Here is a 17,838-nt window from a genome sequence, read left to right as displayed (position 1 = left end):
ATCATATTCCATCATATTCAAGTGCTTTTGGAGAAAAATTAGACTGAGTCACTTTCAGTAGTAGAGCACTGTAGAGGAAGCTGTGTGTCTGTGCCCAGGTTATGGTCATTGATGCATGCAAGGAAGGAAGGCAATTATGTTCCTGCACTGTCAAATAGGTCTACATCTATCCTAAGATGAGCAAAGAAAGCTTTTTTTACATGTTAACTCGAGCTAGGTTCTAAACAAGAAAGCATGTTTACAGTTGTTGCACAGAAATTAAGTAATTTTACAGAAATGATTCCATGCAGTCACTTTCAGTAGAGCTGTGTGTCTGTGACTGTGCCCAGGTGATGGTCGTTGATGATCAAGGAAGGCAATAATGTTGAACTGCACTGTCAAAAGTAATGCTACTTCTTTTGCAATGTAGTTAAATAGAAATTTTGAAAAAGCTCGGGGGGGGGGGGGGGGGAAGATAAATTATATAAAAAAAATAAAAATATATATTTATGTTTAAAATATCGTGAAAAATCGTATTGTGAACCTCATATCGTGATACGAATCGTATCGTGAGTTGAGTGAATAGTTACATGCCTACTTTCTAATGATCCATAATACAAACAGATTAATTTACTTCCATTATATTTTATTTCACTACACATTAAGCAGCTTTCTTTAAAAGAAACAACATGAATTCTGTAACAAGATACAAAAATGATAATAATCGTCCATTTCCGCATCGCAATTGATCTATGAATGGATTTTATTCTCCAGCCCTCCTACAGTACTCACCCAGGCTGGGGGAGGGCTGCTGGGGCAGCAGGTAGCAGGTCAACACCTTCTCTCCCGTCCTCTCATCATCCTCTGTCTGGAACTTGAGCATGGGCTGGGACTGGTTCTCTGCCAGCCACATGGCCTTCAGGTTGAGGTTGGCCAAGGAGAAAGGCAGGTTTTGTAATCTGGACAGAGGAAAGAGGTCCATGAATAGGGGGGGGGGGGGGGGGGAACGACACAGACATGAAATGGCTACTGTAGCAGAACTCCACCACCTCTCATGCAAGTATCTGACAACATATAAACAGTCACAATAACAAATTTCATGAGGCAGTATTGCTTTGTTTTCAAAATATACGGTTTTCTTCATTTCCTGAACAAATTAATATTTTCCATTTCCTGAAAAATGAACATTTTGGTTTTAAGTGGTTTCTGTGAAAACAGAAACCACTTAAGTGTTTCCTGTAAAAACAGATAGCCGCTTTCCGTTTAGAGGCGTTTAGTTGAGGTTACCTGTTTCCAGCCACGTCCAGCACATGGAGCTCGGTGGCGTCGGCCAGCTCTGCTGGCAGTCTACTCAGGCGGTTGTCTCTCAGCGAGAGGACATTAAGGCTGGCACAGCCGCCCAGCTCGTCGGGCACGCTGCCCAGCCGGTTGCGGTCTACATTCAGGTTGGTCAGCTTCTTCAGCTTGCCCAGGGAGCGAGGCAGTGTCTGCGTTTGTGTGTGGGAGAGAACGACAATACACCGAATGTAGTGTTAAAGACACAAACAGACACACAGAGAGAGAGGGAGAAGCCATTATCAAAAATTAAATGAAAGATGAAATGAAAAATTCATCTTTACAGAACGATCTTACTTGTCCTAGTTTTATTATGCCTGATTTATACTTGGTTGCACAGCAGGTCACACGCTGAAAATAGCAGACCTGCAACCTTGAAGATCTGCTATTTTTGGTGTGCAACAAACTTTACTATGCGGTGTGTCAAAAAAAAGTCTGTGTTTAACCACAATGCCCTCCCTCCTCTCTCTCTCTCTCTCTCTCTCATTAGCAAGCAACTGCAAGCAAGTGCAGCACTGTCTCTCTCTCTCTGTTTCTGGCAAACAGCGCCCCTACTGGTACTCATTATATGATGCTCATAGTCACATAGGTGAACACGTGAACACATAGGCGGACACGGACAAAGCTGTTCCTTGGAGTGGTTGCACCACTCAAAAAGCATAGATAATAGATGTACAAACTCCCATCAATGCGTCACATCGCAACATTTGAGCTTGCAGATCTCCTATTTTCAGAGAGATTTAGCTATAGATTGAAAAAGGTAGCGGACTTATCGGTCATAGATGTGCAGCTGTAGTTCATAGCTTCTAAACAAAACTACAAGAATACTAAAGTAAACTTCCATCCAACTTCCATCCATCTTCAACCGCTTATCCGGAACTCATTGCTATATTTAAAATAAAATATAAAGCTTAAAGAAGTAAACTTTAAGCTTTATATTATATTTTAAATATCGCAATGAGTTTTCTTTTCATTTTCCTCCGCTCCAATATGGTGCAGTATAGAGCTTACCTGTAGGAGGTTCTCTGTGACCACCAGCTCTGTCAGGTTCTCACACTCTCCTATGGAATCTGTGAGCTGTGTCAGCCTGTTCTGGTCCACTTTCAGGATGGACAGTTGCTTCAAAGAGCCTGCAAATAACACATTGTGTGTCATGAAACAACATGGTACTGAGTATCGATAAAAGTTAATTAGAATACATTTGATTCATATTGCACTTTACATTTGACACAAGTCTCAAGTCTTAAAAACGGATGAGTTCTGTATTCAAAATCAGTGGTGTTTGGAGGAACGTGCAGCAATGGGAATCAAACAGGTGAATGGTAAATGGTAAATGGTGCATTTATATAGCGCCTTTATCCAAGGCTAGATATTCACCCATTCACACACCGTCTGGTCAAATCTGGTTTGACCAGATGAAGAGCCTTGGCTCAAAATGTCGTTTGGAGCATATGAGTGTGCGGGGGTTCCCTTCTCTTTTCATATGTTACTTTTTGAACCCAGCACCTCCACGAAGTGATGTGCGTATTTTACTATAGTTTCTGTATCAACACAAGTGGAACATTATAAACCTCATCACATAGTAGGCCTTTATCCTGTTAAGCCCCAGGGGGAAAATCTGCAGAATCAACATTGAAATTGCAGATTGATTAGGTCTCTATTGATTTATTGAGTGCTGTTCAGAGGTAAACAGCCATTGCACCCGCCGGCGATCCATATATGGCCGTCTCCATATATGAAGATCACAACAGTGACACTCATCAAACCATAAATAGCCATACATGGAGAAGACTGGATCATCACCTAGATCTGCATACATGGAGCCGGCCAGCAACTCTACATCTGACCTCAAACCCTTAGATCTCCATATATGGAGCTTACCTGTTCTGACAATCCATATGTTGATCTGACCTCATCAAACCCTGTACACTCAAGACACTGCCCCCACTGCGACCTTTAGATCTCCATATATGGAGCTGAACGGTTCTGACATTCCATATGTTGATCTGACCTCATCAAACGCTGTACACTCAATAACACTCCATATATGGCCAGTACAGAATTCATTCCATGTTGATCTGACGCCCCATGATAAAGCGCCAGCGCTCGCCCAGCAGTCTGTCGGCACCCGCCTGGGGGTGTCTTACTGGTATTAGCCCATAGGCGTGATAACAGTTTAGGCCCTGCGGCTGATACACCAGTAGCTAAGCAATCAGGACAACTCAATGTGTTCAACGAATGCCATTGTCTTTCACATTACTTTGTGATTGAATAAGGCTATGGGTAAGTGATCGCCTGGACATTCATCAAAGACCTCTGAAACCATCCCCGGGCTGTGACGCATACACCAGCCCTCAGTGGGATAACCTCTTGCAATGACAAGGCCTAGGAGGATAATCTATATATGTGCAGTAAGCTCTAGTCAGTTGCTAAGCTGTCTGCGACATTTAGAGCAGGCCTATCCCCCTATATGGCTCACTGACATTACTTCTCCACTAGAGGGCAGTGCCATCCTTCTTGAGCCCTGCACAGTATCCAATAGCACAGCTATGGCATACAATGGCATTGCCCAACGGTCTACTTCATCAACACTGACTGCAGTCTGTTGACAGCAACGTGGACGAAGGGCCTGAATCTGCACTTCTTGCAGACAATGGAACTACATTATCCAGGTGGTGAGGGCTCTGTATGAGAGGAAAACCGAGGTGGGTTTAAGATGGATGGTGAGCTTTTTTCCGACAAAGATAGAAGATTCTATATCCCCCCGTCTCCCTATCTCCCTCCCTGTTCAACTTGTAAAAATATATATATAATTAATAATGATGGGTAGATACAGATAGTCAGTCAGACAGACGTCAGCAAACAAAACATAACTTTTGAGAGTTGAGAAATGTGTGTGGGCATGCTACACACTGGGGACTAGCGAGAAATTAAAGAGAAACGTAATAAATGGTACAAAAACTCCTACATATAACCCTAGTAGTGTGAGAATAAGGAGACTAACAGACCTATGCTGTCTGGGATAATCTCCAGCAGGTTCTGTGTAAGCAGCAGATCGGTGAGGGCCAGCAGACCGTTCAGCTCCGAGGGCAGCTCCTCCAGCCGGTTCTCTGACACGTCCAGACACACCAGCCTCCGCAGGTTCCCCAGCTCCTACACACACACACACACACACACACACACACACACACACACACACACACACACACACACACACACACACACACACACACACACACACACACACACACACACACACACACACACACACACACACACACACACACACACACACACACACACACACACACACACACATTATCCCCACAGTGATTCAGTACAACGGTTCTTAAACGTTTTCTTGTCAGAAACCCCAACGTTGAATATGTATTCTGGCCGTGGAATATATTTAGTTATAGTTTCAGTCATCATAGGTTTATTTCAGTGAAAAAGGGTAGTAGTTGAACATTTTCCACCAGTTGTACTCGACGACACATAAAAGGACAACCCCCCCCCAGCCCACCCCTTTTTGACGAGGATGGTGTGTGTACTCATTACTCACAGGTGGTAACAAGGACAGCTGGTTACGATCCAGCCAAAGTTCCCTCAGGTTGGGAAGAGCACCAAGGGTATCAGGCTAGCAGAGGAGAGGAGAGGAGAGGAGAGAGACAGAGGAGAGAGCAAACAAAAGGCCATGTTTGTGTTATCTTTGCAGGTGATTAAGTGGCTCAGGGTGCTGAAATACAGTGGGAACAGCCGCACGCACAGCCTCGTTGACTCTTTTAGACAAACAAAGCATTCAGGAACGGTGGTTGTCGGCCTTTGAAGACATGCATAAATAAATACTGAAACCAGATATAATCATTAAGGAAAGTTTATGCATGCACTTATGTAAACTCTTAACACCCTGAACACCCGGCGTTATTTAATCCATTAAATCATAGCGCCCAGCGATTTATAGCAGCAGCGCACATTTAGCGACGGACCGGATGCTATCCCGGTTGTAGCTGAAGTAGCTTGATGTAGCCAAAACACTCTCGATGCGATCGACAACAACGGCAGGTATTTCCAGGGAGAGAAAAAAAAAGTCTGGGACAGAGACCACTTCAATTCAGCATAGAGTAGTGCAAACGTCGATAACTATCTGCTGATTTCTGATCGTCTGCACCTTTGTTAAATTGACGCACACACATACACACACACACACACACACACACACACACACACACTCCTCTATCTCTCTGTCGCTCTAATTAATTTCCATTTTCCAGCCATTCCCTTTTCCTTTTTAATTTTGTCCCTCTGTTGAACATGGATGTTTTATCGATGCAATTGGCAGCGTGGTTTCTTGCGCACGGCTGTAGCTCTCAGGGGCATTGGTTAAAAGTGCAGGAAATTGAAGGTCATAAAAGCCGCCGGTGCACCGACCAGACCACAGACCAGACCACAGACTTAATCAGTTTATCACATTAATGTTTCAAAGGGAAGAGTAAAACCACTTGGAGAAAGTTGTTTTGATGAAGCTTCGGAAGTGGCCCCTACAAACAGCGAGATACCAGCTGCTATAAAAACCACTGTAAAAACAGGGGGCTCAATAGCTAGCTCAGATTTCATTGTTGCGACCACAGGTCGCCGCAGTTAACTATGAAATCGTGCATTTCCCGTCAGTTGGTTTGGTTAATGGTTGGTCACCCCAGGCATGATCATATATGGTCATACTTCGTGACATTATGTGATGTCATCAAAACCCACCTGTTCAGAATCGCATTTCCAAGCTGACGTGTTTTTAAACTTGTTATCTGCACTGTTTTCTTGGTTTTACTCTTTTAATAGTTTTTTCTAATAAAGTTGTCCTTTTTCCTGTTCCCCCCCTGGCCCCCACACATGTAAAGCGTCATGAGTGTCATGAAAAGTACTATATAAGTCCCAGATATTATTATTATTATCAATATTAAGCCCAAATATGGAGATCCCTGATGTCATCAATATTGTCCAGAAACTCTACATCTCACCTCAAACCCTTACAGCTGACCTGTTCTGACATTCCATATGTTGATCCTTCCCCATCCATCCTTCCTCTTTGATGTCTCCCTTTTGACTTATACCTGTCCATTCATACTCTAGACTGGCCTGCCCCTTAGTGCAGCCCGGCAGCCGGCGAACACTACAGGCCCGAAAATTAAGGCCCGGCCCTACCTGGGCCCTCATCAAACACTGTACACTCAATATATGGAGATCTAGGGATCTCCATATATTGATCTGACCTCAAACTCCGTACACTCAAGACGCGCTCCATATACTGTATGGCCAGTACAGAATTAATTCCATATGTTGATCTGCCCCCCCATTCCAAAGCAGAAGCGACTGGCGCTTAAACTTGGGCGAATTGAACTTGGACGTTGCAATGCATTTCAAGCTTGTAGATCAAAAGGTTTTTTAGACATTTGCAAACTTGTGAAATGGGATATTCTGCAGGAGTAATTTTACTTTTGGCACTGTATAATTTGATGGCAATACATGTGTACTTTTACTCAAGTAAACTTGGTAAACTTTTACATTTGTGGTATTGATACTTCTACTTAAAACGTTTAAGTAGAAGTATTATACTACATATAAACTGTAGAATTTTTGTGGTTGTAAATTAGCTCAAATTTCAATGTGAGTGTTTGGGCAGAGTGTCAGTAGTCAGTACTGCATATAACTGACAGACAGAAAGGCAGGCAGGCCGGGTTTCAGAGCATGATGTAATGTAAAGTGTTTACTCAGCCTCCGCCCTTGTGTCAGGTCACAGTCACATTGTTTACCCTGTGCTGCTATTGAGACAGCCGGGCACTCCCAGGCTTAAAGCCAGTGAAGGAGTTTGTACTTGAGTAGAAGTATCAGTACCACAATGTAGAAACTGTAGTAGTAAAAGTCAGGTATTCAAAATGTAAAAGTTCAAAAGCATTGGCGTCAAAATCTACTTGAAAAAAAAGTACTGGTAGTCATTACGCAGAATATCCCAGTTCACTTTTTTTTTTTTTTTTTTTGAAAATCTACAAGCTCACACGTGAACTTGTAGAAATGCAATTTTCATAAAGTACACATAGGGCTAAGTCTTTAATGCATGTTTTCCAATAATCCAAATCTACAAAGTTAATTTGTAATCCAAGATTTTGAAATAATAGTTTGGAAATAATCAAGTATAAAATACCTCAACATTGAACTTGACAGTACATGTACTCAGTTACTTTCCACCACGTCTTAAACCAGCCCTGATGCTCCTCCTGGGTACAGAACAGAACCTGGGCCTGGCAGACTGGTACCGCTGCATTAGTCTCTCGAGACAGACTGTTAAGAGGGTGCCGTTTCTCCTTCATTTGTCAATGCGTTCCCAGATTGGTGGGGTATAAATACATGGTTACAGATCATAGGCTTCATAGCGGAAATGCGAGATGTTTGTGCTCCGCGTTAGTGGGCATGTTTTTATTTTGGGGTGCGTGTGTGTATATGCAAATGTGAAGTATGGTGTTTTTGTGTTTGCATGGCCTGAGCGCTAGAGAAAACGAGTCACGTATGGAAATGTGCGCAAGACAGTGTGTGCGTGCCGTGTTGTGAAAATGGCGGGGGGGTTGTGGATGGGGTTGTGTGAGCTGTCGGGCCTTACCAGAACTTCCAGTTCATTGCTGCCGAGGTCCAGCTGTTCCAGTTTCACCAGGAAAGACAGTGACCTGCATATTTACGGACACAGAAACACCACAGTGAATCACTCAGAGACATGCACACTACAAGCCAACAACAAGCCGGATGTCCTTCTACATGAAGCTACAGCATGCCATTCATTCACTTGTGTAAATAATACATGCAAGGAATGTTTCTGTGAAAACACCGCGCTGCTAAAGATATCGACAAGCGCCGCTGACAACCACTTTGTTCGTTGTGAATGCTCTGCCACAGACAATTGTCACATTCACGTACGTATGACAGGTGGTTATACAGGCTACAGGGGGTGAATCAATGTCATGCCCTCGTGATCATATCTGTTGTTGAGCTACAGTAGCAAACACTTTAAGCCTGGCGTGCCTAATTTCAGGCATGTGATTATATTATATTATATAAAAATAGTGAAAACTAGAACTGCACTCTGTCGAGTGCCTACTTGCTTGTTGCACACTAGTAGGCCATAAATGGCTTACTACTATGGAATATCGTCCTGGACGAAACTAGTACTTGCACGCTCTGCTTGCGCAAGTAACTAGGAAACAGCTGTTCGGCGCATGGCCAAGTATACAGTATACTTGGCCAACAAACAGGCAAACAGCAGATCTAAAAGCTCACAATGGATTGCGCTGTGAGCTTGTAGAGTTACAAGCTCTATTTTCACCAACAAGATTTGGAGTAGAGGGAAAAAGGCAGGGGGGGCATGGTACGATCAACGAAGTACAGTATATCGTCTCTGTCCAAAACTGTCACTTTTCAGGATTCAAATTAAAAAATAATAATGAATAATAATAAAACTATTTGTATAGCACCTTTCATGACATGAAATGCAGCTCAAAATGCTTTACAGAGCAAATTATAGAGAAAAAAGTTAAAGAAAGGCAAGGCAAAGAAAAGTAATGCAATACAGTGAAGACATGAATTTAAAAGATCAACTAAAAGCAAGAGTGTAGAAGTAGGTCTTGAGCTGTGCTTTAAAAATGTCTACAGAGGCTGCCTGTTGAAGGTATAGACTAGACTATGCACATGCATGATTTTCCCATCAGGACACGCCCCCCTCATCTAGACTGAGTGGCAAAACATTGCAGCATGGCGTGTTGGAGTTTGGAAGCGCTCGTTGGAAAGCACTCAACCGTCCTGCGTACCACCTGTTTCTAAATGTCACATAAACCAGGAGGCAGCAAAATGTTGTGTTATTGAAAACAAGCTCTGACACTTAAATAACATTGGGCACCCTGGGTCACTATTTTGAAAGTGTTGTGAGGGCACACAAAGCGTGTTAATCGGCACCAACGTCTTGTTAGCTCCCTCCCAGCGCGAGGACACTTACGCAGGCAAGGACTTGAGCAGGTTCTCCCTGAGCTCCAACGTCACCAGGTTGGACAGGCTGCGATGAAGAGAGGACAGACAGGATGTGGAGAAGGAGGGGTTGGCGCGAGGAGAGACAAGAAAGAAAAGACGGGAAGGAAAGAGGATTGGCAATAGAACAAGTGATGGGGGGGAAGGGGAGGGGGGTTGAACAGGAGGAAGCAGGGTGGGGGGTGGATGGAATGGATGGGGAGAGAAGACATGGTAGAGGAGGAGAGGTATTAATGCTTTGCTCACTGAAAATAACAGATCTCCAGTCCACTGTCGCTATGCATTTTTGATTCATTGAATACGTTATTAACAGACTGCAAAAAAGTACAGACGTACAGTTATACAATAATGCTAAAAAGGATAACACCAAAAACCCTGAGGACTTGAATATAATGTATTTTCAGTGAGAAATGCCATCGTGCGACAAAATATAAACGAGGGTTCAGCAGTCAGTCAGATGGAGGGAGGGTCTGTTTGTCTGGGCAGCCTTGGCAGTGTGAGGGGCGCCTCCATCTGCCTGATCACAGCAGGCCCAGAGAGCCCAGAGCCAATGGGCCAAGAGCTCAGTCTGTCTAAGATCCCGCTGGGCTACGGAATTAAAACCCCTCACAAGCCGGGCTCGCCGTTTGTAGCGCTGCACATTAAATCATCATAGCTTTCACAACCAATTATGTAATATCAGCCTACTACTGGCCATATGGAAACGTTTCCTTACTGAATAAAGATATGTTAATTTAAATGATTCCATGTGTGCTTGCTAAGAGATGCAAATCCACTTTCATGGCAAAAAAGAAAATGAAAAAAGTCGACTCTAGCACTGCAAGACTACAGGATCTTAGATTTGAAGGTGAAAATGTTACATATTTTATGACAAAGTATAAAATATAGATTTTTAATCTACACTCCAAGGTTTAACATACTTTCCGATGTCGTTGGGCAGCGTCTGCAGGGACACGTCGTTGAGCGCCAGGTGAGCCAACGCGCGGAGCTGAGTGAAACCGTCCGGCAATCTGAGGAAGAGAACGGAAGGTTGGAAAAGGGTTGGGAACTTGGGATCAGGAATCGCAGGACCCAGGAATACATAGGAATCGTTAAAGTTAACCGTTAAAGAATCGGGACCGTTGAGAGGGAATCGTTAAGGAATCGGGATTGTTAAAATCCCAAAGGATCCCAAAACCCAAATACATGTATGGAATGGCTTTACGAGGGACGAAGACGATCAACCCATGTGGAAAAAGTTCCATCTGCAAAAGTGTTCTCCAGACTCCTGCCAAGAGTTCCAATGCTCTTCTATAGGGGGAAGTTGAATGGGGAGAGGGGGTTTAAAGAGGGGGCTTCCCCTTGTTGGCTTTAGCTTGACACTTCCATTACATACAGAGTAATGTCTGGGTCACAGAACAGCACACACACTGGCACACCAAAGTCAATGCTTCTCCTAGAGGCGTGCTGCTCATGGACCACTCACCACTGCATAATCGCATCAGAGCCAGCGGCCTCTTTTTACACATAATTAGTCATGAAAGGTGTTGAAATTAGACAACACACACACACACACGCAGTATGATATTTTTCATTCTGTTAAACTGTGAATACGAATCGGTATACGTAGTTGGTGAAATTACTTGACAACTGACCAGAGGAGGAATCACAATGTATGACTCTCTCTTCTTGCCTTCCTGTAGTTCTTGGGGAAAATGACACGATGGGAACTAAAAACTAAAATGAATTTAACTAAAACGAATTCCATCCACTTTTTTTTACTCGTAAAACTGTGATGTGACAATAAAGTTGATACCAATTGATCATATTTTCTGGACTGTATATTTAAATAATTTGAATAAAGATGTCTAAGGAGGCTTTTATAGGACATGACAGGTTTAAGCAGCACACGCACACGCGCACACACACACACACACAATACATGCACACACATAACCCATAGTAGCTCATAAACAGGTCATCGAACACCAAACTAGAGAGTGGGAGAGTGGGATATAAAATATATAAGACCCCCACCCCCCCCCACCCCCATTTTCCGTAGAGTGTCAATGCTGAGAGGAGATATGGGCTGTTCCATTCCACTTTACCTGGAGAGGGGGTTTCCGCTGAAGTCTGCGATTTCCAATGCCTTACAAAACTTAATGCTCTCGGGGATCTCAGGAATGTCTGCAAGGAAAAAGGAGAAGGGGGGGGGGGGGTGATAAGTCAGCATGGTGGACTGAAGACGTGATGGGAGGAACAGGGAAGAGACGGGGGGTGGTGGCGGTGCTGGTCACATTCTATAGAGAAAATCATTTCACGTTCCCTTATAATAAGAATAGCCACCAGATGGGAAGGAGCAGGCAGGGAACAGAAGAAGGGCATACAGTACGTACAGGGAGACGCTGCCTCTTGTTTTCCCCTCACTGTGCCATGTACTGTATTCACACTGTTCAACAATTCAAACTTTAGTATCGTAGCACTTGCCCTAGCCCCAATGACCATGGCATGCAGTCTTATGAAAAGGTTTTTAATGTCATTTAGATAGCAGGTTATTTAGAGTCAAATGCCAGGTTAATTTTTTGATCTGGCATTCGATGTACATTATTATACATTATATTATGTTTAGACGGAGAGGTTCTTCTTGGTTTGCCTATGATCCTAGATTACTGAGTCACAACACTGATTCTAAATGTTTTTAATAGACAGTTTACTTTGCTTACTCATGTTAAGTCAAATTGTATGCATCATACAATCATTATTAGACAGCCAATAGTGATCTCTATGCAAGTAAAAAGTGATGTAAATGTTATCAACAATTAACAGCATTGCCAATCAGGTGGTCTAATCATTGTCTAGACAATGAGAGACAAACTGAGGGTGGGTGTGGCGCCAGCATGGCAGCAGTACCACCCTGCAAAGAAATTACCAAATGTTCATTGTCATAAGCATCTTTGGCAAATCAAAGACACGGTCCCCTCTGTTGCCATCTCCCATGAGGCAGAAAGACAGATGGGCTTGGGCTTTATAAGCATGCTGCACAGTGCAGACACTGCTGTCACTGGCACTTGGTGATATCCATATAGGACAGATGCCTCACCGGGCCAGTTCTTCCTGTTACTTACTTGTTACCACACTATAGACTTATATATCAATTTGCATTGAACAAGGACAGTGAGAGGACAAACGCTATATACATCCACAGAGTATGCATCTGCGTGCATGTGTGTGTGTGCATCTGTGTGCATGTGTGTGCGTCTGCTGCTGAGTTGCAGAATGCAATACAGCGGATTCTAAATAAAGCAGGTCTCACTTGAGATGCTGGTGGATGGTTTTCCATGCATACACTAAACTGATACACGTCTTGTTTTAACACATTCTGGGCGGGAACCCCTTTTGGTGTTTTACGTATTATGCTATGATTTAGCTATTGAAAAATAGCAGATCTACAAGCTCGTAGCGTGGCACTTAGCTTGTAGGTCTAAGTGAAAAATGTGGCACAAATCTTTGAATATATTCTTTCAGGGCGAGCGTTTTTAACTCAAATCTTTGCTTCTTGGGATCCCTGGAACAACATATTTTCAGACGGGGGTCGGCGGCCAATTACACATATTTTTGGGGGTCATTGAAATGAAAATGTTTGAGAACGACTGACATAGAAACATGGGTTTTTCAAGAAAACTCATGATTTAGAAGACATTTGTAGAATCATCCTCAGGTCTAAATGGGTTGACACATTTTTTTATTTCTCCCCAATTTGTGTTTTCACTCCCTGCTGACCGACCCCAGGACATAGGAATACGTTGGACAAAGCCCAATGCACCCACGGTGGATTTCAACCCTCAACCTCCGTGATGAAGCTCGTAGTGCGCTACGAGCTTGTAGATCTGCTATCTTTCAATAGCTAAAGCATAACATAATGCTAACACCAAAACGGGTTCCCGCCCAAAATGGGTTAAAATGAGCACGTGCTAATCGTGAGGCTTTTGACATGTTAAAATGAGCATGTGCTAATCGTGAGGCTTTTGACATGTTAAAATGAGCATGCGTTAATCGTGAGGCTTTTGACACGTTAAAATGAGCATTCTAAAATGGCTAGTCCCAATACTTCCCACTAACTTTCCGATTAGACCACGTACTAAATCTCATGATAGTCTACACCTTAAATCAGTTTATATCAATCCCAGGTGCGTTACAGTGATCCCGCATCTCTGTAGCTGAACTAGGGAAGGGGAGCGCTTGATTTCCTTACAAACCCTGACTGTGCGGGGGCGTCTAAGCACCGCCTGCATTCATAGGACTGTGAATGCATGGGAATGCACAATGCAGTCTTGTAAATACAGCAAGTGCCTCCTTATCCCCTGTCACTGAGAACAGCTGTTCTGGAAAAAGTTTGTCGTAAACACACAGGCTGGCTGGACTGGCTGAGTAAACAAGGAAGTGGCTCTCTATGGTCGGCGCAAAGTGTAACTACTTTTGTGAATTAGGAATAGTTTTTTTTTTTTAAGATATTTTTTTGCGGCTTACGCCTTTTATTGATTTTTGAAGGGACAGACAGTAGGCTGACAGGAAACAGGAGAGATGGGGGGATGACATGCAGTAAAGGCCGTGTCGGGTCCGGGAGTCGAACCCGCGGCACACTGCGACTGGATTACCAGTCCGGTGCCCAGACCGTTACGCTACGGCCTGGGCCTAGGAATAGTTTTATGATGTTAATATTGCTATGTTTGTAACCGTTTTAGAAAAGCAATAAGCAACGCTTATAATACGCAATAATAATAACAGCAGCTCACAAACCATGCATTTGTGTTTATGTTTGTGTGTGTTTGTGGTACAGTTGTTTCCAATACCAGTATCGGAAAAGCTGCCAATACTGCATAATTGCTTATCAATTATATCGTATTTCGAAGCATTCGAAATACGAAATTGTTGATGTTGTTGATGTTGATGTTGCACTACTGTTTCATACTCTTACTGTGCTATTTACTGAGTATTTTACTAACTTGTAGCTGCAAGTTAAATTGCCACCCCAGATTAGTGGTTCTCAAACCCCCATAACTCGAGTGTGTACAAATGGAAAGGGTCCATTTAGAACCCCCTCAAGGAGCCCAAATGGTCCCAGAAGCAGAACCCCACTTTTAGAACCAGTGTCCGACTCCACCATCCACAAACTTAGTCTTAAATTCCCATTGACAATGAATGGATAATAGTAGTACATCATAGTGTCTGAGCAAATAGGCATTGTGTCTGGGGGGGGGGGGGGGGGGGGGGTATGTATCTGTACATCTCTAGTGTCTATGTGAGTGTGCGTTTGTGTGGGTGCATGACGTGTGTGCACCATTTCTAGAGATGTCCAGTTCCACCAGCTGCATGAAGTTGGCCACCTCTGGAGGGAGTCTCTGGATCTCATTGTCGCTCAAACCAAGCTTCCGTAGGTTCAGGAGTCTGAAGAAGGGCTGTGGAGAGACACAGAGAGAGGCACGCCATGTTAAAACCAAGACAGAGCGAACAGCTGTATGTATTGCAAAGCCCCTATAGCACGACAGGCTACTCTGGTCAGCACTCCTGCGAGAGGGGCAATATGATCCACAGTCGCAGGCAACCACAGGCTAAATCGAAAAAAGTTCCCATGCATCCCATCATATTCTGTATTGTAACCCCACACCACAGGCTTTTTTACCTTTGGTATATCTACTTTTTGAGAGCATGTATTTTTGCTTCATGGCTTGCCAACATTTCTACTGTACAAAAAGCAAAATAAATGACTTATGTTTAGGTATTTTAATTAATGCGCAAATAACATGGATTTTAAAACTGCTTTTAATATTTAAGATCATATTGTCTATGTCCCTCAAAGTTATTTCTAATGGTTTGAGCCTCAATCACCACTCTGATATAACCAGTCCTTGTCATTTCTTTCTGGACTTTGAAAGCAGTTTTAGATGAAGTACCACAATGTCCTGGAGGTGGTGGGGGTGCTGATATGCAGATTATTTAATATTTGAGTCATTATAATACTGATGCTAGATAAAACCAGGCTTGTTTCCATTACATGCCAACTTGGAAAATCAACAATGGTGGACATTGTAAAAAAAAGTGGAAATGCAAATTTGGAACTGAAGACTAAAGAAGAGGAGGAATTATACAAAGTAGGGTGACATTGATGACATCACGATGAGACCAAAATCAGTTGAGCTGTTCCTGAGAGCAATTTCCATTAAAGCACCTGTATGATATGAAAGCCTGATTGTTCAAAATTGGTCATTTGTGGGGATAGAAAACACATATGGGAGCCCCAAAAACACAAAATAAATGGAAAAAGTTGAATTTTATGTTATAGGTCCTTTAACATTGTAAAACCTACGTCGCTGCTCCAACTAGTTGAAATAAATCACAGATTAAGGCTTTACATTTTGCTTTGACGACCATTCATGTTTATGGAAGATGCTTTTACACATGTATTCTATAATCGTTCAAATACTCTTTAATCTTAATATGACTATTGATCGAAAATTGCCGATCTGAAGCGCACAACACGTCGCAAGACTCGCAACGTGAGCTTGTAGATCGGCTATTTTCAGTGTGCGACATGCTTCCATAGAAGACATGGAACCCAAATGACTGAAATCAGTCGTGGCGACTGAGAACTTCATTCCAGGAGCACTCAGTATTTATGTGGGGAACCTTTAAACCAGTTCAGGGGAAAACCGTTTCATTTTCACAGAAAGAACATCAAAGTGCCTTAATCACACAACTACAAACCACTACACACAGTCTCACACACACAGTCTCACACACACACACACACACACACACACAAAAAAAATAGTGTGTCCTGTATGTTCAAACGGGGCACATTCCAACGACCACCCCTCCTCGCCAAAATACACTCCTCCTCGCTATGGTAACGCCAGCCAAACAAAGTGGCTTTCGATGAGAAGGAGCAGAGCGCTGGGTTCCGTGACCGGCGTCGTGCCAAGTGGCTTTCACAAGAGACTGCTTGTTGGACCGAAGGGGGGACGGACGGTCATGGCATTCAGGAAATAAATTAAATTCGTGTGTCCTCCGCTTTTCAGATGGACACGGACAGACAGGCTGACGGCGAAGGACAACGAGGGGTTACGGAAGGCTGATACCATGAGGCGATTAACCCATTAAGACCCGAGGCCAATTCTACAAATACCTCTAAATCCTTCGTTTTCAAAAAATGCATGTTCAAACTTTTGTGTCAAGGACCCCCCCCCCAAAATGATATGCATTTGTCCGCCGATCCCCATCTCAGTAAGTTTAGTAAAAGTAAAAAATGGTTGCTTTAAATATATATGAAATAAGATTTGCACAAATGTTCACGACTTGTAGTTTATTGAGCTACGAGATTGTATATCTGCTATTTTTTAATAGCTAAAGGATACCATATGGTTTAAGACGTTAAGTGGTTAAAATCTAAAATGGCACAGATGCGTTCCCGTATTTAATGGGATAAGTCCTCAATCAGCATTGGGTTCTGCTGCTCACAGAGGACCTACTGTCTTGTCCTTGTTGATGTCCAATCAGAATTCTCAGACACCAAGGGACACGACTAAAGGAGAACATGCCAACCTAAGCTTTTCTGGAGGCAGGAATTTAGCTGGGAATTCAATATTGGGGGAGCGGGAGGGTTTCTGAACACAAGCGGCACGCACGCAAGCAAGCATGACTAAAACGTGGAAGCTGAACCTTTATTCAGCTTAAAAAACCTCAGGCTATTCTGAATGGCTCTCTTTGTAAAAGCATTTTGTTTACATGTCAATAACACTAGAGCTAATTTACTGGAAAATACAGGGGAAATTAAACGGATAGATGGGCACCAAGGACGAGTGGGCACCACGTGTTAAATTGGCTATTTTGTAAAATGTTTTAAGTATACATGATTAGTACATACATTCGACACTATTAAGGTCTATCATTTCTAAAATTGCTACAAAACCAGTATATCCAGTCATTTTAGGGCATATAAATTAAGTCTGACAATGATATACCGTGCATGATCACATCATGTATACTTAAGACCATTCTTCAAATATAATTTTTTGGTGGGGAAACTGACAATTTTACATTGAGGTGCTCTGTATCCACCAGGAATAGGGTTTCATGAATGCATTGCAACAGGTTCCTTCTCCCCCCCCAAGGAGCAGTGTAAGCACTTTGCACAGCAGATGAAACCAGACGCCCATCATGGCTCCGTGTATATTGTAATGTTTCTGCCTGCGATCGGAGATCTGCGCAGAAGACCATTAGCCCACATAGCTTACACAATACAACATGCTAAGGGGGAAGAGAGCTACAATTACATTGCCCGAAGAGGGACAAGGCTGCAGGCAGCGTAGCCGTGCACCACCTTGATGACAGATATTTCCTGTTCTTGACTGGTTGTGTGTCTATACTGTAATGTTGTCTTGGGGGGTGTGTGTGTGTGTTGTGTGTGCGCGCGCGTGCGTGCGTGCACTT

At 43.2% G+C, this 17,838-nt stretch overlaps 1 protein-coding gene across 1 annotated transcript in view; it reads right to left on the bottom strand.

Annotated features, from left to right (window-relative positions):
* scrib (scribble planar cell polarity protein) overlaps positions 1 to 17,838 on the bottom strand; it is a 113,912-nt gene that overhangs the window by 54,934 nt on the left and 41,140 nt on the right. The window contains exons 2-11 of the mRNA XM_083777743.1: positions 14,690 to 14,807; positions 11,460 to 11,538; positions 10,293 to 10,382; positions 9,344 to 9,400; positions 7,961 to 8,024; positions 4,877 to 4,951; positions 4,323 to 4,467; positions 2,326 to 2,444; positions 1,267 to 1,466; positions 772 to 938 (exon numbers count right to left, since the gene is read on the bottom strand). Coding sequence (XP_083633869.1) covers positions 772 to 938; positions 1,267 to 1,466; positions 2,326 to 2,444; positions 4,323 to 4,467; positions 4,877 to 4,951; positions 7,961 to 8,024; positions 9,344 to 9,400; positions 10,293 to 10,382; positions 11,460 to 11,538; positions 14,690 to 14,807 — 1,114 coding nt within the window. The remainder of the gene's footprint in view (positions 1 to 771; positions 939 to 1,266; positions 1,467 to 2,325; positions 2,445 to 4,322; positions 4,468 to 4,876; positions 4,952 to 7,960; positions 8,025 to 9,343; positions 9,401 to 10,292; positions 10,383 to 11,459; positions 11,539 to 14,689; positions 14,808 to 17,838) is intronic.

This window comes from Protomyctophum parallelum (assembly GCF_964188405.1).
Source record: "Protomyctophum parallelum genome assembly, chromosome: 12".
Lineage (NCBI taxonomy): Eukaryota > Metazoa > Chordata > Actinopteri > Myctophiformes > Myctophidae > Protomyctophum > Protomyctophum parallelum.
This window is presented reverse-complemented; position numbering and strand designations above follow the sequence as displayed.